At 37.1% G+C, this 23306-nt stretch overlaps 1 protein-coding gene across 8 annotated transcripts in view; it reads right to left on the bottom strand.

Moving 5' to 3' along the window:
- The window catches only part of PHKB (phosphorylase kinase regulatory subunit beta), a 236567-nt gene that overhangs the window by 92644 nt on the left and 120617 nt on the right, over positions 1 to 23306 (bottom strand). For all 8 annotated transcript variants that reach the window (XM_025269801.3, XM_025269800.3, XM_025269799.3 and 5 more), the window contains 4 exons: positions 23230 to 23287; positions 22352 to 22429; positions 20266 to 20424; positions 1526 to 1620 (listed from right to left, as the gene is read on the bottom strand). In XM_025269801.3, the coding sequence (XP_025125586.3) occupies positions 1526 to 1620; positions 20266 to 20424; positions 22352 to 22429; positions 23230 to 23287 (390 nt within the window). The remainder of the gene's footprint in view (positions 1 to 1525; positions 1621 to 20265; positions 20425 to 22351; positions 22430 to 23229; positions 23288 to 23306) is intronic.

Here is a 23306-nt window from a genome sequence, read left to right as displayed (position 1 = left end):
CAATGTAGCTCCACATGGGAGGCATAAATGATTTCCATATAATAAGTACACCTAGAGTAAATGCTTTATAAAATTCACTCTCACTCACATGTACCCTGATTTTTTGAGTGGGCAAGAGCGTTGCAAGTGTATTGTATGTAAAAAATTATACATAACCCGCGGCCCTCATCATATGTGGCAAGCATGAAGTAAATGTTTTAACTATTCATTATGTTAGCTGTGTGCTTTGATGTAATCTGGTTCCTGCCCCTATACATCAAATCTGTGACCAACAGGTCACTTTATATTCTAAAAAAGGCCTTGAGATTTCATCACCCTAGAAGTGGGTCACACACGCTATGTAAATGAAACATACCAGTCTTAAAATGGCTCAGAGTCACAGCACTAGGCAATATGAAGTAAAATACATTCCCACTTTCCCATTTCTTCAGGTAAAACTGCATGTCTCAAATACGTCCAGAATGTACGCTTGTACTGCAGTGAGACAAGTGGTAAATAAGGACAAAGGCCAAACCTCTTCCTTATATGGGAACTAATAGACCAGCATAAAATCTCTACCACATATTAACACAGGCATTTTTATGTTCCTGAGAAAATCTTAACATTTACTTAAAAGTCTCCCCCTAAGTTTTTCATCTATAAACCACTCATAGTAACTAGATGCTTTGTTGAGGACCAGCAAAAGAAGCAGAGAAATAGTGTGAAAGAACCTACTAATGAGGCTGGGTGGCTTACCCTTTCTCTCATTAAAAGAAGCATTTATGTGTGTGTGTTTGTGTATTATACATATAAAGTAAAAGGAGCATTTTATAATGCTTATTTGTAAGCATATTTTCTGTTACTGATGATGCTATTTTTATTAAATACATTTTAACTGCTTGGAATCCCAGGCACATACTCAGGTTCATTCCCTCTCTCCTCAGGCAGCTTCAACAATCCACACAACATTTTCATTTTAACAGTCGTCATTACTGGTATCATTTAATACTTGAGGGTATGCTCAAGTCAACATCAATCTTGCTGATCCTGCAAACACTTATTTTGTTGACACAACACAGTCTGAATCTATAGCTACTAAATGTAAAAAAAAATTTAACTATTCCTTTCCCTGACATGTCACCAAGTACTAAGATCAGCTCTGTCCATCACTTAGGCCTATCACAGAGACACATCACTAGATAGACATCAAGCATGGGGTGGGGGGCGGGCGTTCATGTAACGGTGCCATCTCATCTGTCCCAGTGCTACTCACACATAAATCTTCTCAAAGACATTTGCTACTGTAAAGTCAACCACTGTGAAGGTGAAAATGTTTACCTGTGAGACATCTTGTTGGAAACATCCGACTCATACCTTCTCATTAACAAATAACCTTTACCACAAGTAAATCTTAACTAACCAGAACAGAGAAATGCCTTGCTCTCACAAGGAACAATAAAAACCCATTTAGAATAAAATTTATGCTTTAATTAATTAAGCTTTAACTGTCTGGATGAGTCTAAATCATAAAATAAAATCTCTTTACCTGATTGGAAAACCTCATGCTCACATTTCGTTGATTCTGTAGAGGGACAAAACGCTGAACAGGATCAATGTCTTTAGGACTAATTAATTCATCAGCTGAAAAAAAAGAAGGGAAATTACTAGATCAACAATGTATCTATACAACACTATAAACCAACTAGACCTAACAGGTGTTTATAGAACACTCCATTAAACAAGAGCAAAATATATATCCTTCTCAATATGCAAGCAACATCCTTCACATACCAGACCATAAAATAAGCTTCAGTAAATATACAGGATTTAAATCATACAAAGTATATACTTCAACCACAATAGAATGAAATTAGAAATCAATAACAGAAAGAAGTCTCAGAAGTTCACAAACTAAAATTAAATAACTCATTCCTAAATAACCAATGGGTTGGAAAAGAGAAATTCGGAAATACTTTCTAATATACTTTCTGATGATGATTGAAAAAGAACACACAACATACCAAACTGTAGGGGATTTAGGTAAAGCAATGCTCAAAGGGGAATTCATAGCTGTAAATGTATATATTAAAACAGAAGACTCTCAAATCAATAAGTTATATTTCATATTAAGACAACAGATGAAAAAGTGCTAATTAATCAAAAGCATGCAAGAGGAGTACAGTATAAATGAAACCAAATAGACTCTTGAAAAACTCAAAAGTTGACAAACCTTTAGATAGACTAACCAAGAAAAAAAAAAAGACTTAAATTACTTACTCAGGAGTGAAACTAGGAGCATTACTACTGATTTTAAGAATTCCAAGAGAATATTCTCAAAAAATGTATGCCAACAATTTAGATAACCTAGATAACATGAGCAAATTCCTAGAAATACATACTACCAAAACTGATTCAAGGAGGAAAAGAAAATATGAACAGATGTTTAACAACTAGTGACTGAAACTTTTCACAGAAAAAATGTCCAGGATCATGTGGCTTCACTGATGAATTCTATTAAACAGTTAAAGAAGAATTAAAGCCAGTCTCCCATAAAATTTTACAAAAACCAGTAGAGGGACACCTTCCAACTCATTCTAAGAGGCCATTATTACCCTAAAACAGAAATCAAAGACACCACAAGGAAAGAAAATCACAAATCAAAATCTCTTCTGAATATAGACACAAAACTACTCAATAAAATCACTAGCAAACCAAACCCAGTAACATACAAAAAATTATTACATATCATGACCAAATGGGACTTATCCTATAAATGCAAGAATGGCTTAACATCCCTAAATCAGTTATTGCAACTCCCCATATCAACTGAAAAAAGGATAAAAACTACATGACAATCTCAGCAGACACAGAAAACATTTGACAAAATTCAACATCCTTTTGTCATGGTAAAAAGCATTCAGCAAACTAGGGACAGACAGGAACTTCTTCAACCTGATAAAAAGGCATCTATGAAAAATCCAATCACTAATGTCATACTCAATGGTAACAGAATGCTTTGCCCCAAAGATCAGGAATCAAGGCAATGATGTTTGCTCTTGCCACTTCTATTCAACTTTATACTGGAAGTTCTAGTCACAGAAATAAGGCAAGAAAAAGTAACAAAAGGCATCCAGAATGAAAGGTAGAAGCTACAGTAATTAAAACAATGTGGTACTACCATAAAGATAAGAGATCAGTGGAATAGACAGAGTCCAGAAATAAACCCTTCCATTACAGTCAACTGATTTTTGACAAGGGGGCCAAAACAATTCAGTAGGGAAAGAACAGTTTTCTCCCCCACACAAAGTACTAGGAAAGGGAATATACAAAAGCAAAAGAATGATGCCAATATCTTTGTTTTTTGAATGTTGAATTTTAAGCCATTGTTTTCACTCTCCTCTTTCACTTTCATCAGGAGGTTCTTTAGATCCTTTGTGCTTTCTGCCATAAGGGTGATATTATCTGCATATCTGAGGTTATTGACATTTCTCCTGGCAATCTTGATTCCAGCTTGTGCTTCATCCAGCTCGGCATTTCACATGATGTACTCTGCATATAAATTAAATAATCATGGTGACAATATGGAGCCTTGACATACTCCTTCCCTAATTTGGAGTCAGTCTGTTGTTCCACGTCCGATTCTAATTGTTGCTACTTGACCCACGTACAGGTTTCTCAGGATGCAGGTAAGGTGGTCTGGTATTCCCATCTTTTGTAAAATTTTCCACAGTCTGCTGTGATCCACACAAAGGCTTTAGCATACACAATGAATCAGTAGTAAATGTTTTTCTGGAATTCCCTTGCTTTTTCTATGATCCAACGGATATTGGCAATTTGATCTATGGTTCCTCTGCCTTTTCTAAAACCAGCTTGAACATCTGGAAGCTCTCAGTTCACTTACTGTTGAAGCCTCGCTTGGAGAATTTTGAGCATTACTTTGCTAGCATGTGAGATGAGTGCAATTGTGCAGTAGTTTGAGCATTCTTTAGCATTGCCTTTCTTTGGGACTGGTGTGAAAACTGACCTTTTCCAGTCCCGTGGCCACTGCTGAATTTTCCATTTGCTAGCATATTGAGTACAGCACTTTCATAGCATCATCTTTTAGGATTTGAAATAGCTCAGCTGGAATTCCAACAACTCCACTAGCTTTGTTCATAGTGATGCTTCCTAACTTCAAGAAGTTAGGAGTTGACTTCGCACTCCAAGATGTCTGACTTTAGGTGAGTGATCCCACCATCATGGTTATCTGGGTCATGAAGATCTTTTTTGTATAGTTCTTCTGTGTGTTCTTATCAGCTCTTCTTAATCTCTTCTGCTTTTGTTAGGTCCATACTGCTACGGTCCTTTATTGTGCCCTCTTTGCATAAACATTCCCTTAGTATCTCTAATTTTCTTGAAGAGATCTCTACTCTTTCCCTCTATTGTTTTCCTCTATTGCTTTGCATTGTTCACTCAGCAAGGCTTTCTCATCTCTCCTTGCTATTTTTTGGAACTCTGCATTCAGATGGGTATATCTTTCCTTTCTCCTTTGCCTTTCGCTTCTCTTCTTTTCTCAGCTATATGTAAGGCCTCCTCAGACAACCATTTTGCCTTTTTGCATTTCTTTTTCTTGGGGATGGTTTTGATCCAACACCTCCTGTACAATGTTAGGAACCTCTATCCATAGTTCTTCAGGCACTCCATCAGGTCTAATCCCTTAAATCTACTTGTCACTTCCACTGTTTAACTGTAAGGGACTTGATTTGGGTCATACCTGAATGGCCTAGGGGTTTTCCCTACTTTCTTCAATTTAAGTCTGAATTTTGCAATAAGGAGTTCATTATCTGAGCCACAGTCAGCCCCTAGTCTTGTTTTTGCTGACTGTATAGAGCTTCTCCACCTTTGGCTGCGAAGAATATAATCACTCTGATTTTGCAATTGACCAGGTAGTGATGTCCATGTGTAGAGTCGTCTCTTGTGTTGTTAAAAGAGGGTGTTTGCTATGACCATTGTGGTCTCTTGGCAAAACTGTTAGCTTTTGCTCTGCTTCATTTTGTACTACAAGACCAAACTTGCCTGTTATTCCAGGTATCTCTTGACCTCCTACTTTTGCAATCCAGTCCCCTATGATGAAAAGGATTTGAAATAGGATGGCGTGCTGCGATTCATGGGGTCGCAAAGAGTCGGACACGACTGAGCGACTGATCTAATCTGATCTGATCTGAATTTGCCTTGATTCACGGACGTAACATTCCAGGTTTGTATGCAATATTGTTCTTTATGGCACCCGACTTTACTTCCCTAGTAGCTCAACAGGTAAAGAATCTGCCTGCAATGCAGGAGTCCCCAGTTTGATTCCTGGGTCAGGAAGATCTGCTGGAGAAGGGATAGGCTACCCACTCCAGTATTCTTGGGCTTCCCTGGTGGCTCAGCTGGTAAAGAATCTGCCTGCAATGCAGGAGACCTGGGTTTGATCCCTGGGTTTGGAAGAGCCCCTGGAGAAGGGATAGGCTACCCACTCCGGTATTCTTGGGTTTCCCTGGTGGCTCAGCTGGTAAAGAATCTGCCTGCAATGCAGGAGACCTGGGTTTGATCCCTGAGTTTGGAAGATCCCCTAGAGAAGGGAATGGCTAGCCACTTCAGTATTCTGGCCTGGAGAATTCCATGGACTATATAGTCCATAGGGTCGCAAAGAGATGGACATGACTGAGTGAATTTCACTTCACGTCACATGGCATGAGACTTTACTTTCACAACCAGACACATCCACAACTGTGCACTGTTTCCACTTTGGCTCAGCCTCTTCATTCCTTCTGGAGTTATTTCTCCACTCTTCTCCAGTAGCATATTGGCCACTTACTGACCTGGGGAGTGCATCTTTGAGTGTCATATCTTTTTGCCTTTTCATACCGTTCATTGGGTTCTCAAGGCAAGAATGCTGAAGTGGTCTGCCATTCCCTTCTCCACTGGATCATGTTTTGTCAGAACTCTTCACCATGACTTGTCCAACTTGGGTGGCCCAACACTGCATGGCTTATAGTTCAATCAGTTAGACAAGGCTGTGATCCATGTGATTCAGTTTGGTTAGTTTATTATATGATTTGAGGTATATATAAAATGTCCAGGATAGGCAAATCTATAAAGTAGACTAATGACTGTCTAATGCTGGTGGAAGGATGAAGTGATTAATGGTAATGTGGGGAATGATTGATAAAAGAGTATAGGTTTTTTTGCAAGGGGTGATGAAAATATTCTAAAATTGATTGTGGTTATGGTTGCACCCCTTCTCCTGCCCCAGCTAGCTCTAATGGTAAAGAACCTGCCTGCCAGTGCAGGAGACATAAGTGACTTGGGTTCGATCTCTGGGTTGGGAAGATCCCTTGGAAGAGGAAATGGCAACCCACTCCAGTATTTTTGTCTGGGGAATCCCAGGAACAGAGGAGCCTGAAAGTGAAAGTGAAAGTCGTTCAGTCATGTCCGACTCTTTTCGACCCATGGACTATACAGTCCATGGAATTCTCCAGGCCAGAATACTGGAGTGGGTAGCCTTTCACTTCTCCAGGGGATCTTCCCAACCCCGGGATAGAACCCAGGTCTCCCACATTGCAGGTGGATTTTTTACCAGATGAGCCACAAGAGAAGCACCAAAATACTGGAGTGGGTAGCCCTTCCCTTCTCCAGCAGATAGCGGGCTACAGTCCATGGGGTCTTAAAGAATCGAACGTGACTGAAGCGACTTAGCATGCATGGTTGCACAAGCCTGTGGATATGCTAAACACAACTGAAATGCAAACTTTAAATAGGTGAAATGTTTGTAATTTTAACTCAGCCAAGTTGTTCTAAAAATCATGCGCTTGCAGTCTCAGGAAGAAAACTGGATCCTTGAGGGAAGACAGTGTTTCCTAACACTAAATTCTAAAAGATGTTTCTGAGATGGAGCATTTTTTAGGGGGCACTGGCCAGCATAAGGGCAATGTCTTTGACTGCTGTTATACTATAATATGGAAGCTTTTTTCATGTTTTGGTTCCTTGTGGTAACTCTGGATAAAATACAAAGATACAAGGAAGACAATTTAGTGTGTTTGGGAGGGGTGGGTGGGAAGAAGGTACTAAGTCAGTGTTCTCTGCTGTTTTCCGCTCTAATGTACCTCAGAGAGACCCAGTGACACCTGAGGCTCTCTGTAGCATGGATTCTCTGAGGGCCTGGAGGTGACTATGCTGGGAAGGAGCAGTGTAGGGGGGAGGATCCTCAAATTTAATTCTGAATAACCTCTTTGGTGTGCAAGTTGGCAGTATGTATGCAAATTTAAAGCAAGTATACTCTCTGACCCAGCAATTAGCATATCTTAAAGTTTCTGTTACGCTCAGACATGTGAAAGTTAACTGAATAATAAATCAAAAAAAAGAATCCAACTTCTCCTAAAATGAGTCAGTAGGTGTTTATTTTTACTGCAATTAAACTATGAAAATGCTCATTTCATTTTGATCTTCAGTTCTATGCTGATTATATAAAAACAGGTTGTTAAATGGTAGCCTGGATGGCAGGGGGGATTGGGGGCGAATGGATACACGTCTATGTACGGCTGAGTCCCTTTGCTGTTCACCTGAAACTATCACAACATTGTTAATCAGCTATACCCCAATAAAAAGTAAAAAGATAAAATAAAATAAAAACAGGCTGAGTTTTATACATATTTATCCAAGCATAATATTAAAAAAAAATTACAGCCCATCTACCATAGCTTTTTAGGTACTGTTTTTAGGCAGTGAATAATTCTGAAAAACAGAGGAGGGAGTCAACCACAAAAATGATAGTAAATTCTTTACAGCTTTGGGACTGTTTCCCACTGTATTTCTATCCTGGGGCAATTTCAGGGCACATGTACAATGTTATCTAATAGACAAAAAACAAAGGTGTCCTTAGAAACTCTTGGAAGATAGTTTCCATAGTGATAAAAATGAAAATAACAGAATAGTAAGAAAATGGAGGAGAAGCAGCAGCAGGACAGCCACAGAGGCCACCACAGCCACTGCTGCCTCTGCGGCAGCAGCCACAGCATCATTTTGCGCTTACTCCATTCTTGGCATTGTTTAAGCATCTCACATACATTAATCCTCAGTACGCCCTTATCTTACAGATGGCAAAACACAGGCATCGAGTGGTTAAGCAACTGGCACATGGCTAGAAAATAACAGAATTTCGATTCAAACATAATAGTCTCTTCAGAGTCTCCTGACCACATATTAATCTTGCCCTTTAAGAACACTGATATTCTATACGATGGAAAAGATAACCAAGAGGTGGAAACAATAAACAATTTAGGCCTTGGTATGTCATCCTTTTCCTACCCCAATCAGGGAGTGTATTATAGGATATTCTCTCTCTCTGAAAAAAATATACTTTTGCAATTTAAACCAAGTCAACATGGGCTTGATTATGCAAATATCGGCATGTAATTTCAATTTATTAATATTAGTTTAGTTTATGCTGCAGGGTTGATTAATACAGTGATATTCTAAATAGTAGCATATTATTTCCCCTTCTTATTTGTCTGATCACTGAGATGTGAAAAAATTTTCATTACCAACAAGCATTTTACATAATTAATGTTTCACTGTCATTCTATAGAAATGAATTGTATCTTTATTATTTTGTTATTTATAAATGATGACAGATAAATTAAGAAATCTTATATCCTTGGAAAGCATAAGTGCTAATTTATTAACAGTGATATGAATCAAATAGACAACCAAATCTTGAAAAAGCTTATTTCTTTGCATTTCCTTTTCATTTCTCTTTTTGTACTATACCTGTATATCTAGCTTCATGTACCAATTTATACCACCTGTTCATCTATAACCCACAGGCTGTATGATTCTTATTCATGTCTATACCACACTACGTAGCATAGCACTGGCATCTGGTAGGCGCTCAAGAGACTTATTAAACAAAATAATAAATTGGTGGGTTAACAAATCTGGATACATTAATTGCCATAATCATTAATTTCCATATGGTAAAAGTGATAAATACCTTAAAAGATCAAGTTAAAAGACATTCCTCCCCACCCTGTTAGGGGAAGCACGCTGACTGAAACCGCCCACCCTGCCAGGCCCTTTAGTAACCATTCGCATGAGTTGTTTCATGACAGGAGATCCTGGTAAGGAATACAATAAGCCATCACCAACCGGAAGAGTTTGGGAAAGGTCAAAAGGAGACACTGTGTGTCCGTCCACTTCCCAGAATCCCTCTCGCTAGCATCCATCTTGACTGAGCAATGCGAGCACCACCAGGAAAGACTCTGAATTAGAATGACTGGCCAAAGACCACCCGGAAACTATGCGGCAGAGCAGTTCTCCTGCATTCCCTTACCCTACTGCTCTCTGCCCGGGTGCCCTTTCCCAATAAAATCTCTTGCTTTGTCAGCACATGTGTCTCCTCGGACAATTCATTTCCGAGTGTTAGACAAGAGCTCAGTTTCGGGCCCTGGAAGGGGTCCTCCTTCCTGCAACAACCCTACTGCATTGATTTTTTATCATTCAGGAGGCAAAAACAGAGCTCGTTGCTCCGACTATGGCACTGGTTTTCTGGTAAGATCCCTGAAAGAACTCATACCCGCCCAACCACAGAACATTTTAAAAAAAGAATCAAGGATAAAAGAGCAATGCCTTTTACAGTTGACAATACAGTACCAAATCTCACAGAATCAAGTATTTCTATTAATATAAATAGGGACAGCTGTTTTTAAATCTTTAGAAGACAGATTAGGTTCATTAATATCTACATTTTTATACACAGAAAAGGTTTATGAAATATACCTTTGGTTTATCTCAAACAATAATTGTTGAGGGTAAAAAGAAAAAATCCTTAGATACAGTGATACATATTAGCAATTCATATATTAAGAAATGAGCTATGAAAAAAAAAGGAAAATGTAGATCCTCAATCTTATACATTATATGCAAAAAATCCCAAATTTATATAATGTTCTTAACTTAATTAACAGGGATCTAATACATAAAGATTTTAAATTTACTTCATCAAAAAATAGCACAAGTTGGGGACTTCCCTGATGGTCCAGTGGCTAAGACTCCAAGCCTCCAATGCAGGGAGTTGGATTTGATCTCTGGCTGTGGACAGAGGAGCCTGGCGGGCTACAGTCCATGGGGTTGCAGAGAGTCAGACACGACTGAGAGACTAAGCACAGCACAGGGAACTCGATCTCAAACGCTGCAACTAGGGCCCAGGGCAGCCAGATAAATAAATAAGTATTTATTAAAACCACAACAACAGCAGCACAAGCAAAGTTTAAGGGCAAACTAGGAAAATACTGAGAGGTTAAGTATACCTAATATATAAAATACTCACACAGACTGATGATAAAAACTATAAAACCAAGGTTAAGTGAGCAAAGTAAATAACTAGGTAACTCAGAGGACACAGAAATGACTGAGAAATATGTCTTTAACCATCAGCATGCAAATAAAAACAGGATACAAATCAGTATCTTAATATGCTAGTAAAATTTTTGCTTTTAATGAGTACACTTACTGCCACAAAGGTTGTATGTGACACATGACCATGGAGACTTCTGCATAAATCAGCAGTTTATCAGTCATGGCTGCATAACCGTGGGTGAGCTGCTAAATTCTTCTGAGCTTCGGTTACAGCATATTATACCCATCTCATAGAGAAGATGAGGATTACTTAGGATAATATTTGTAAAGGGAAGAGCACAGACTATGACAGATTTTAAGGCAGTATTATCTCAGGGCAACAGTCTGATAATATATACATAGAGTCGTCTCAGGCTTGAGGCATCACTGGCATCATGTTTAATTTTACTAATATATTCAAGGGTAGGATCAAAAACTTGTATACAATTTTTCTAGCTCCAGTGGCAATTCAAGTAAAAATTTTAGTTTTAAGAAAGTCATGGAAGAAAAATCTTTCAAGGTGCAACTTTTAAAGCAAAACTCTACTACATGTACTTTCAAGATGTTAGTGATGCCTACTGCACAGAAATCCTACTTTAGGTCACTAGCAATCTCTTGGATACAATGAAAAAGATAATAAAAGTGTTAAGAAATTGATGTCTTTCTACTTGAAGTTTCCTGGAGGGTGATAGCTGGGAAAGCTCTTAGCAACCACAATGTAGAAATAAACCTGTATATTTTTATCTCTTTATCACTAACAAAACTGTGGGTTACACTGAGCAAGGTGTCAACTGTATTTGAATTTCAGCAGACCAATGAAAATCAAGACCTCAGTTTCTTATGTCCACATGCACACTAGGGGCACTTGATCACTAACTTGAAACAGATTTCCAGGCTCAATCAGTGGTTTTTATATTTGAGGTCACTTGGTCAAGAAATATCATGCATAAAATCAAATACAAATGGACTTGTCTTAGTTACAGACATTGGGATTAGAATAAGCAGCGTATTAGAATAACTAACCTGCCCTCAGAAAGAAATATTTCCTAGGTTGTCACATTTGATTCTTGTAAAGCTACTGTGTATCAATCACAATGACTAGCAGGGAGAAGGCCTCTATAAATATCAGCTGGTTCACTGAGTAGATGAATGGTTAAGAAGCATCTAGGGATGCATTTTCTTCTTGTGATGTTCTGTGACTATCAGAGTACCTATAAAGAGAGCCCATATGCATCCTTAGTTGCCTGTTTAACAAGAACTATGAAACATGTTTTCACAAGTACTATTTTCCAAATGGTGGCTGAAAGGAGGAAGGAGGGTAGAAAGAAGGGCACGAAGTAGAAGAATCATTTAAGTATGTATTTGTCCCGCAGTAAATGCTTCAGTATATTTTCTCGTCAATCCTTAAAACAAAATAAAGAAACTGATGATCAAGAAGATGAGAAAATTCAAGACACTTAAGCAGTAAGTGGTAGAACTTCTTTCCAAATCATAAACTGTCGATTTCCTAAGTTCACGGCCCCCAAACTCGATCTTTCCACTGCAGTCCAAGAAAAACATAAAGAAAAGGAAAGAAGGAAGTGAAACTAGAGGGAGGAAGAAGTGGATGAAAAACAAAGTAATGTCAGAGAAATAATCAGTATCACATGGTTAAAAGTTTGGTGGGTGTTACAAATCATTTAAAGTATAGTTTCTACTGGAAAATGAATTGAGTTCCAAAAAATGACTTACTAAAGAACTTTAGGAACCCAAGAATTAAAATTTGGGAACTGCATATGCATATGACATTTTAGATATTTTAAAATACTGCTTTGTCTATATCATCATCTTAAAAGTCTCTTGTTGACACTTACAGGAAATTAACACCCATCCTCAAAAGAAAAGAATCCTTTGTGAAATTCAAAAAAAAAATTTTACTCAACTGAACATATAGGACTTTGCATGCACTGCAGAAAAAACAATAGTTAATTAAAAAGCTCAGTAATTCAATTATAATCAAAGAACATGCCTGTTTTAACTCTTGATTTTTATTAATGTTTTCAAAGCATCTATCCTAAAAAATTCTTCTGTTCACCTATCTTAATTTATAAAGTATGTAACCGCTCTAATCTTTATGATTTGGGACCTTACAGTAGTACCTAAGTGAGGTCATCACTATGAGTGCCTGATGTAAAGGGTAAAAAAAGTCAGTTGCATATATGCTGCTGCTGCTGCTAAGTTGCTTCAGTTGTGTCCGACTCTGTGCGACCCCATAGACGGCAGCCCACCAGGCTCCCCCGTCGCCGGGATTCTCCAGGCAAGAACACCTACAGTTTCACTTTCTGCAGTTTCAGTTACCTGTGGTCAATCACAGTCCAAAAATAATAAATGCAAAATTCCAGACATAAACACTTCATAGGGCTTCCCTTCCCAGGTGACACTAGTGGTAAAGAACCCGTCTGCCAAGGCAGGAGAGGTAAGAGATGTGGGTTCCATCTCTGGGTTGGCAAATCCCCTGGTGGAGGGCATGGCAACCCACTCCCCGGAGAATCCACAGACAGGAGCCTGGTGGGCTGTGGTCCAAAGGGTCGCACACAGCGGCTGGACACGACTGAAACAACTCAGCATGCATGTGCACAGACGGTGTTGAAATCCTGTGCCCGTGTCCTGAGTAGCACGATAAAACCCAGGGCAGTCCTTCTCCTACCTGGTAGCCCCAAGATCTCTAATTATGGACATGGTCTGCTCCTGACATTGGGCCATCAACATTGTCAAGGCTCCATGATCCAGGATTCCCAGAAGCAGATGATCCTACTTCTGACATCTCCTCAGAAGGTCAAGAGAAAACGAATGCTATGTCACATGGCCTACATCATTCACCTCACCTCATTTCATCATGTAGGCATTTTATCATCTCACATCATCACAAGAAGAGGTGTAAGTACAGTACAATAAGGATTTTTTTTCTTTGAGGGAGACCACATTCCATAACTTTTATTGCAGTATACTATTATAAATTATTAAATTATAAAATTATTCTTTTTTTATCATTAGCTATTGTTGCTAACCTCTTACTATGCTTAATTTATACATTAGACTTTATCATAGCTATGTATACATAAGAAAAAACATAGTACATAGAGCATTTGGTACTATCCATGGTTTCAGGTATCCACAGAGGGGTGGGTCATAGAATGCATACTCGTGGATAAGGGGAGGGGGTCTATTATTTATTAAAAACACAAGCTCAAGTCTGGAGGTCAGGCTTTTTTGTCAAAGCTAAACAACTGATATGTTAGTTTCTCTTTAAAAAAATATTGAATAAGAAAATATATTACAGTTAAATAATGGTTTTGGGGAAGTTTTAAAGTTATCATTAACTGTATGTTATCTTACATTACTCTAGTTTAACCTCAAAAAATTTTCAATCTAAAGATCATGATTTTCAAATGACTTTTATGTGATAGATATATTTAAGGTTATTTATGCAAAAAACTCAAAAAAGTACATGGCTTTCTACAGACTCACTTGAACATTTTCTAAACTTTCAAATGTAAGCAAAAATTAAAGGTATAACTAATGATTATTTTATTCTAAGACAAGTCAAATGTTATATCTGAAATAACATTTTATTTGGTTTAACATGTTTGTGGTTTATTTATCTATTTCACAGCAAACATTGATTTTCTAAAAGTCTAAATTTTCTAAAGATAAAAAAATTACTGTAATAATTAACTATTTTCTAAGAACACAGTGGGTAGTTCAGATCTTGGGCCAGGAAATAGCATACTGAGTCTTTCTGCTCTAACAGTGAAATAAAAGTCACGTAGCTTTGTTGTATATTATTCATTACGGTATGTGTGTGTTAGTTGCTTAGTCGTGTCCAACTCTCTGCAACCCCATGGACTGTAGCCCACCAGGCCCCTCTGTCCATGGGATTCTCCAGGCAAGAACACTGGAGTGGGTTGCCATTTCCCTCTCCAAAAGGAACTACAGAAAGAAAGAAAGTCACTCAGTCGTGTCTGACTCTTTGCGAACGCATGGACTGTAGCCTACCAGACTCCTCCATTCATGGAATTTTCCAGGCAAGAGTACTAGAGTGGGTTGCCTTTTCCTTCTCCATCATTAAGGTATACATAGAGCAAAATATTAAATTTCACCCGAATTAGTGAAAGCCATATATTATAGAATATTTTTAAAGGTTTATGTTCTATTATTTCCATATAATTCCTATTAATTGCCCACAAAATATTGTTAAGCAGATATCCAACTGAGGGTCCTTTAATGAATAAATAAGACTGTTCATCAATGTGGTGGCTGGGATCTTAACATCCATAGAAACTGGATGGTTCTTAGTGAGGGCACAGGGAGGGGCAAGAATACAACAGTCAAGAGCAACTACATGATTCAATCTTCCAAGATCTTATTCATTTTAACCAGGGAGTTGTTAACCAGATGACACAGAGCTAGGTCAGAGTGCTAATTAATATGCAGCATCTCTTTTTTTTTAGCAGGAGATAAGAATGTGGTTTCGTAGTTTGCAACACACCTTTTGCAGGTTCTCTACTGCCTTTTTAGAAGTACAGCAGGAAAAAGAGAAATTGACTATTTCTTTAAAGATTTTCTTTTTCAAAATGGTCATGAAACAGAGATGAAGGCATGACCTGGACTATTTCTGTTCACTCTGATCTTAAGAGAAGAAAATGCTATCTTCATTCAAAACCTGTCTATATTTAATACATTTATTTTTGAGTAACGAAAGTCCAATTTTTTTTACTGATTGATATTTTCAATCCTCTTTATTTTAAAAGCTCAATCTGCTTATGAAGAGTATGGTCAATTCTATATTCCCAATTAATAAGCCTTCTTACTTTTATCCTGAGACTCTGCTCAAACAGCAATCTTTCTAGCTGTATCAATCCCAGGCTGGATATATAGCAAAAAGCAGGATGAAGGCAGTGTAGATCTCAAATTATAGCCAGGTATCAGTTTTCAGTCTCATACTCACAGGAAAATTTCATCATCCTCACTTGTAATTTCCAAGTATAATATACAGAAACATGATTCTGATGTTAAAATTCTTGTCTTAGGTTTACTATTCCTCTTCCAAAATATGTTTTATTTAGCTTAATATCAACAAGGCTTCTTTGTATTCATGATAATAAGATGGCAATAAAATTCTAACTAGAGACAACCTTAGCAACTTGACTTGATTCTAAGAAAACTACTTCATGTATAGATTTTTTTTTCATGTGTAGATTTTTTTTTCTTTCAGAAACTCATAGCAAAATCTGTATAAATAATATCAATTCCTTATCCAAGAACTGTCCCTTTAGAGAAGAACAGTTTTCAACAGACTCTTAAATTAGCATTAAGTAAATATGGAGACCCAGAAAATACAGTTAGGAAATGAGCAAACTGAAAACAGCAATAACTTAATTTTCTCTTCTTTGGTTAGCTTCTGTTTGCTCCTATATATCATTTTTTGCATGCATGTTCAGTCACTAAGTCATGTCTGACTCTTTGTAATCCCATGGACAGTAGTCAACCAGGCTTCCCTGCCTGTGGGATTTCTAAGGCAAGAATACAGGAGTGGGTTCCCATTTTCTTCTTCAATATATAATTTGTGTAAAGCTTAAATCGGGAATCTGCACTTTGAAATACTTTCCCCTAGTGGAATATAAAAAAAGAAACCAAGATGATTACTCTTACAGCACCAAGAAATTCAGGTTTTAGGCAGTAATGCTAAGAACAGCAAAGACAAGTGTTTCACACAGTAAGCATTTCTTTTAGTGCAGGTACAGTATTTACAATCAATCTGCTTCACAGACTGTTTGCCATGAAATAATTCTGACTAATATGATAACCTTTTTAATGGAAACACTAATAATGTTAAAAATTTTATCAAGGAATGGCACATGAAGATGCATAAAGCTTTTTTGTGTTCATTAAATTAACCTTCATTTCAATGTGTCCAAAGATGCTTAGGCTGAAGTTTTAGGATAAGCTGAAAAATAATTCTTCAAAAGATTATGAATAATGGCCCCATTATGCCTCCCCCTTACTGAGTTAACTGCCAACATGTATTTATTGGAAAGAAGAGAACTTTGATATACCTGATTTCTTTTGCAAAGTGGATGATAAAGCTATGACCAAGCATGGTTGTTATACTAAGTCAGAATTGTTTCACATTTACAAAAGAGACTAAAAGTTTCCATAGCCTTCTGCTAGGAACTTATATAGTAAGCTAAATGCAGCGCCTAAATGATCATAGTGGTACCCACACACCTATTTGATTTTCTTCCCAGAAACTGTCCATCATCATTCAGTGCAATAGACATATTAATATACTTTTACATGGTAAGAAACTCCAAGATGAAAACTCCCAAACTCATTCTATAAGGTCACAGTCACCTTGATACCAAAACCAGACAAAGATTTCACACAAAAAAAGAAAATTACATGCCAATATCACTGATGAACATACATACAAAAATCCTCAACAAAGTTCTAGCAAACAGAATCCAACAACACATTAAAAGATTCGTACACCATGATCAAGTGGGGTTGACTCCAGGGATATAAGGATTCTTCAATATATGCAACTCAATCAATGTGATAAACCACATTAACAAATTAAAAGATAAAAACCATATGATCATCTCAATAGATGCAGAGAAACCTTTCAACAAAATTGAAGATCCATATACAATAAAAACTCTCCAGAAAATTGGCATAGAAGGAACCTACCTCAACTTAATAAAGGCTATATACAACAAATCCACAGCAAACATTATTCTCCCTGGTGAAAAAGTGAAAGGGTTAATCTCTAAGATCAGGAACAAGACAGGGTGCCCACTCTTACCACTATTATTCAATATAGTTTTGGAAGTCCTAGCCAAGGCACTGAGCAAAGAAAAAGATATAAAAGGAGCCCAGAGTGGAAAAGAAGAAGTAAAACTCTCACTGGATGCAGATGACAAACATCTATACACAGATTTTTTAATATATTTTTTATACATGTATAGATGTTTTTCTATACATAGAAAAACCCTAAAAAATGTCACCAAAAAAACTACTAGAGCTAATCAATGAATTTAGTAAAGTTTCAGGATATACAATTAATACACGGAAATCCCTTGCATTCCTATACATTAACAATGAAAAGTCAGAAAGAGAAATTCAGGAAATAATCCCATTCACCACTGCAACAAAAAGAATCAAATGCCTACAATAAACCTACCAAGGGAGACAAAAAAGCTGCATATAGGACACTATAAGACAATAATGAAAGAAATCAAGGACAACACAAATAGATGGAGAGATACACTATATTCTTGAACTGGAAGAATGGATATTGTCAAAATGACTATGCTGCTCAAAACAATCTACAAATTCAATGTAATCCCCATCAAACTACCAATGGTATTTTTCATGGAACAAGAACAAAAAAATTCACAATTTGTATGGAAACATAAAAGACTGAATAGCCAAAGCAATCTTGAAGGAGAAAAAGAGAGCTGGAAGAATCAACCTTTCTAACTTCAAGCTATACTACAAAGCTATAGTCATCAAGACAGTATGGTATTGGCACAAATACAGAAATACAGACCGATGAAACAAGATAGAAAGCATAGAGATAAACTGATGCACCTATGACTATCTTATTTTTGACAAATGAGTCAAGAGTTTACAATGGAAAGAAGACATCCTCTTCAATAAGTGGTGCTGGAAGAACTGGACAGCTACATGTAATAGACTGAAATCAGAACACTTTCTAACACCATACACAAAAATAAACTCAAAATAGATTAAAGATTTAAATGCAAGGCCAGAAACTATATAGTTCTTCCCTGATAGTTCAGTTGGTAAAGAATCTGCCTGCAATGCAGGAGACCTGGGTTCAATTTCTGGGTCAGGAAGATCTGCTGGAGAAGGGATAGGCTACCCACTCCAGTATTCTTGGGCTTCCCTTGTGGCTCAACTGGTAAAGAACCTGCCTGCAATGCAGGAGACCTGGGTTCAATCACTGGGTTGGGAAGATACCCTGGAGAAGGGAAAGGCTTCCAACTCCAGTATTCTGGCCTGGAGAATTCCATGGACTGTACAGTTCATGGGGTTGCAAAGAGCTGGACATGACTGAGTGACTTTCACTTTTATTTTTAGAGGAAAACATAGGCAAGAAGATTCTCTCTGACCCACCTCCTAGATTAATGGAAATAAAAACAAAAATAAACAAATGGGACTTAATTAAACTTAAAAGCTTTTGCATAGCAAAGGAAACTATACACAAGATGAAAAGACAACCCTCAGAATTCGAGCAAATAATTGCAAATGAAGCAAGTGACAAAGATCTCAAAAATATATAAGTAGCTCATACAGCTGAATATCAGAAAAACAAATAATCCAATCAAAAATGGACAGAAGACATAAACAGACATTTCTTCAAAGAAGACATACAGATGGCCAATAAACACATGAAAAGATGGTCAACATCACCCATTATTAGAGAAATGCAAATCAAAATTACAATGAGGTAATACCTCACACCAGTCAGAATGGCCAACATCAAAAAAAACCCCACAGAGAATAAATGCTGTAGAGGATGTGAAGAAAAGGGAACTTCCTGCACTGTTGGTGGGAATGTAAACTGACATAGCCATTATGGAAAGCAGTAGGAAAATTCCTTAAAAAACTAGGAGTAAATCTACCATATGACCCAGCAATCCCAGTACTGGGCATATACCCTGAGAAAACCACAATTCTAAAAGACCCATGTGCCCCACTCTTTAGTGCAGCAATATTTACATTAGCCAGGACATGGAAGCAACCTAGATGTCCATCGACAGATGAATGGATAAAGAAGATGTGGTACATGTATACGATGGAATATATTACTCAGCCATTTAAAAGAACAAATTTGAGTCAGTTGTAGTGAGATGGATGAACCTAGAACCTCTGATACAGACTGAAGTCAGTCAGAAAGAGAAAAACAAGTATATTAATGTGTATATATGAAATCTAGAAAAATGGTACTGATGAACCTAGTAGAGAATGGACTTGTGGACACAGCAGAGGAAGGTGAGAGTGTGACAAACTGAGAAAGAAGCACTGACACAGATACACTAGCATGAGTAAAACACTGGGAAGTTGCTATACCACACAGGGAGCCCAGCTTGGTCCTCTATGCTGACCTAAAGGGGTGAGATGGGGGAGGGGAGGGAGGCTCAAGAGACAGGGGTGTGTGTGTGCTAAGCTGCTTCACTTGTGTCTGACTCTATGTGACCCCATGGACTGTAAACCCCCAGACTCCTCTGTCCATGGAATTCTCCAGGCAAGAATACTGGCCACACCTTCCTCCAGGGGATCTTCCCCACCCAGGGATCCAATCTGCATGTTATGTCTCCTGCACTGGCAGGTAGGTTCTCTACCACTAGCGCCATCACATATAATTATGACTGATTTGTGCTGTACAGCAGAAACCAACACAACATTGTAAAGCAATTTTCCACCAATTAAAAAAAAAAAAAAAACTCCCTCAAGGCCTCTTAACAGCATGAAGTAAAGTGAAGAAGTGAAGTCTCTCAGTCGTGTCCGACTCTTTGTGACCCCATGGACTGTAGCCTACAATGCTCCTCCGTCCATGGGATTATCCAGACAAGAGTACTGGAGTGGGTTGCCATTTCCTTCTCCAGAGGATCTTCCCAACCCAGGGATCGAACTTGGGTCTCCTGCATTGTAGGCAGATGCTTTACCATCTGAGCCACCAGGGAAGTCCACAACAGCATGAAATACCACCCAAATCCAAAAGAAATGCCAACAAAGACATACTTATTTCTAAAATCTTGATAGTAAGGAAAGAAAATAAAATTCTCAGTCTTCTTCACTTACCCAGGAGTTTTGCAATGACATAAAGGGCTTGTCCCCAAAGAAACAGTTTTCCATCACGGCCACAGTTGCTAGGGAATCGCTTCTGACTACCAGGGTTTCTTTTTTCATACTCTACAAAATCAGCTGGCACATAATAGTACTTTGGTATGACAGGATAACCTATGGAATTTAAAAAATAAGTATTTAAAGTATAACAAATCAGTGTCCTCCCCGAATTTTCCCTTCAAAGACAGAAAGGTTGTCCAATAGAATATAGGAAAATTTGACTCTTTTCAGAAATTCCCAGTCAATAATGTGGGAAAAGTTTCTTTACTTTAAAACTAATTTGAACAGCATATGTTATAAGTTAGCCAACTTATAACATAAGTTGTACATAATCTCTTCTAACAACATTTAACACCTTTAAGTGAATCAATAAATATAAAAGTATGCAAATATTTAGAGCTACAGAAGAAGCTATTTGTAATAGGATTAGTCTGTGGAAGCTTTACAAATGAGATACTATATAATCTTAAGTGAAGAATTATAACCCCGAGCAATTGCTGAGAGCAAAGAAATCCCCATTTTAAACATTAAGCCCATTATTTACCATTCAGTATCATTGAAGAGAAAAAAAATCCATCTTCCTCCCATGACCAACCCATTTAAAAACATTTTTTGGTACAAACTAAAAATTATTTAAGACTAGAATCTCTGTGGATGATATCAATAGGGGGAAAACCAACTTTCTAATAGTGCTACAGAAGACTTCTTGTATCATCAGCCCACAGTGAACTTAATTTTTCTAATAATACTGCACAGATTTCTGTAAAATTTGCTTCTCTATTCATGAACCAATCAACAGTGATACCTCTGTCTAAAACCAGTAAAAAAGGTCTAAGAAACACAGAGAATAATTTCAACATCACCCTTTCAATAGGATGAAGCCTAAGTGTGATACACAAACTATTACCTCAATGCATCAATGATTTTTCACTGAATACTAAAAGGCCTGATTCAGGGATTTTAAATATATTCATTACAACATTCATTACATTATGTCTCACATTGGACTAATGGTTATTTGGAGCATAAAGACAAAAATAACTTGTTTTAAACATTAATATTTATTTGAAATTCAATGTTTTCCATAGTCATTTTACTACCTTAACATTATAAATATCTTAAAGGGTGAGCACATAATATAATGACTCTAAGATATTTGTGGAAAACCCTGAAGAATATCATAAACTTCATGTAAGACAGGAATGGGGGCCTACCGCTGTAATTGCTGGTTTGTGCATCATGTCTGCAAGACCATCCATTTTTTTAATCAACACACCACAATTTTGAAGTTCCAGATGTTGTTATTTTACCAATCCATCCAAACACCAAAGATATCTGGAACTTCTCCTTTGGAATTTTTTTGAGAATTAGTTTTTGAGTCATACAGAAAAATCATTTGTGTTCCTTTATGGTCCCTGCTGGTGCTTAACTGAAACCAATATATTACTCATAAGCCTGGACCTTCTGACCATTTCTAAAATAGTAAATCCATCATCAAAGAATGACACTTTAGAACTATGGCAGACATTTATTTCAAAATAATGTGTAAAAAGCCCTGAAAACATCTCCAAAGAAGAGGCCAAAATACTCTTGGCAGTGGTAGGACTGTTAGGCCAGAGCGGAGCCTCCCTAAGTGGCCTTCTAAACAGGGCAGCATTCGTGAACAAAGCATTTCTGGTGACATGGATAAAAATTAGTCACTTTTTATTATCATCATATTACATACAGTGAAGGAGTTTCACAGTAGGTAACAGATGAAGAACCCCTGCGCACCTGGCAAACCATTGGGTAATAACTATAGCCATGACCTCGTAAAATTCATTTCCATCTCCATCTTTTGTCTAATGAGCTCCTTTTATAAAAAAAACAAGTTTATTATAACAAGTTAAAAGATTATTCATTCTAATCCATTTGCAGTCCCATTCATTTTTTCAATTGAATATAAACTGTTCTGTTTAAAAGGCAATCATTTATACACTTCAAAGGAACATTAAGGAAACACTGGTAGAAAGAATGTCTTGAAAAAGCATCCCAACTATACCTTCTGTGGTGTGATGAAGTACTGGAGTCAGAAGATCCTGATACTCTTTTACTTGCTTGGGATTGCCTCTAAAAACACCTAAAATGTAAAATATAAAATCCAATAGCATTTGAGCTCAATAAGCACCACAGAAATTTTGCCTTAGAAAAATTACCCCAATTGGAATTATTTTGGTAATTTTATATGTAAATAATAAAATGGGAAAAGGTAAAGCAAATAAATATATATGATAGTTTTCTGGGACACTGATTTTAGAAGATCATGTTAGCATTTAGAACTAAAAATTGAATTTTAATTGCAATTTCTCTGTTCTTCAGTGTAAATATTATAGACAGACATTCACAATGTCATAAACTGCACTGTTCATAATTCCTATGCATAAAAATTATTTGTAAAGATGAATATATATTTATATCATTTTTAAAATACTTCAAATATTTTTAAAATTCCTTAAACGATTTAACATTAACTCAGAAAGCAGAAGGGTAAGTGAAAGTTAAAGTGTCAGTCACTCAATCGTGTCTGACTCTTTGAGACCCCATGGACTGTATAGCCCTCCAGGCTCCTCTGTTCATGGGATTTTCCAGGCAAGAATATTGGAGTAGATTGCCATTTTGTTCTCCAGGGGATCTTCCCAATCCAGGGATCGAACCAGGGTTTCCTGCATTGCAGGCAGAGTCTTTACCATCTGAGCCGCTAGGGAAGCCCTAAATAATTTAACATTAACTCAGAAAGCAAAAGAATAGCATATAAAAATATAAAGTAGTTAACATCACTAAGTGCAGTCTATTTTGCTAGCTGAAAGGAGTCATACTTTATTTCTGCTCTTCTTTAAACTATTTATATCCTACAGTTTAAATTTCAGGAGAAAAACTCACCATCAATCATCATGTAAAGGAAAAATATGGGAAATTCACATTCAATGCCATCAAACAGCTAAAACAGAAAATAAAAC

Source organism: Bubalus bubalis, chromosome 18 (assembly GCF_019923935.1).
Source record: "Bubalus bubalis isolate 160015118507 breed Murrah chromosome 18, NDDB_SH_1, whole genome shotgun sequence".
In the NCBI taxonomy this organism is placed as follows: Eukaryota; Metazoa; Chordata; class Mammalia; order Artiodactyla; family Bovidae; genus Bubalus; species Bubalus bubalis.
The sequence above is the reverse complement of the archived record's forward strand: the minus strand, read 5'-3'. Positions and strand labels throughout refer to the sequence as shown.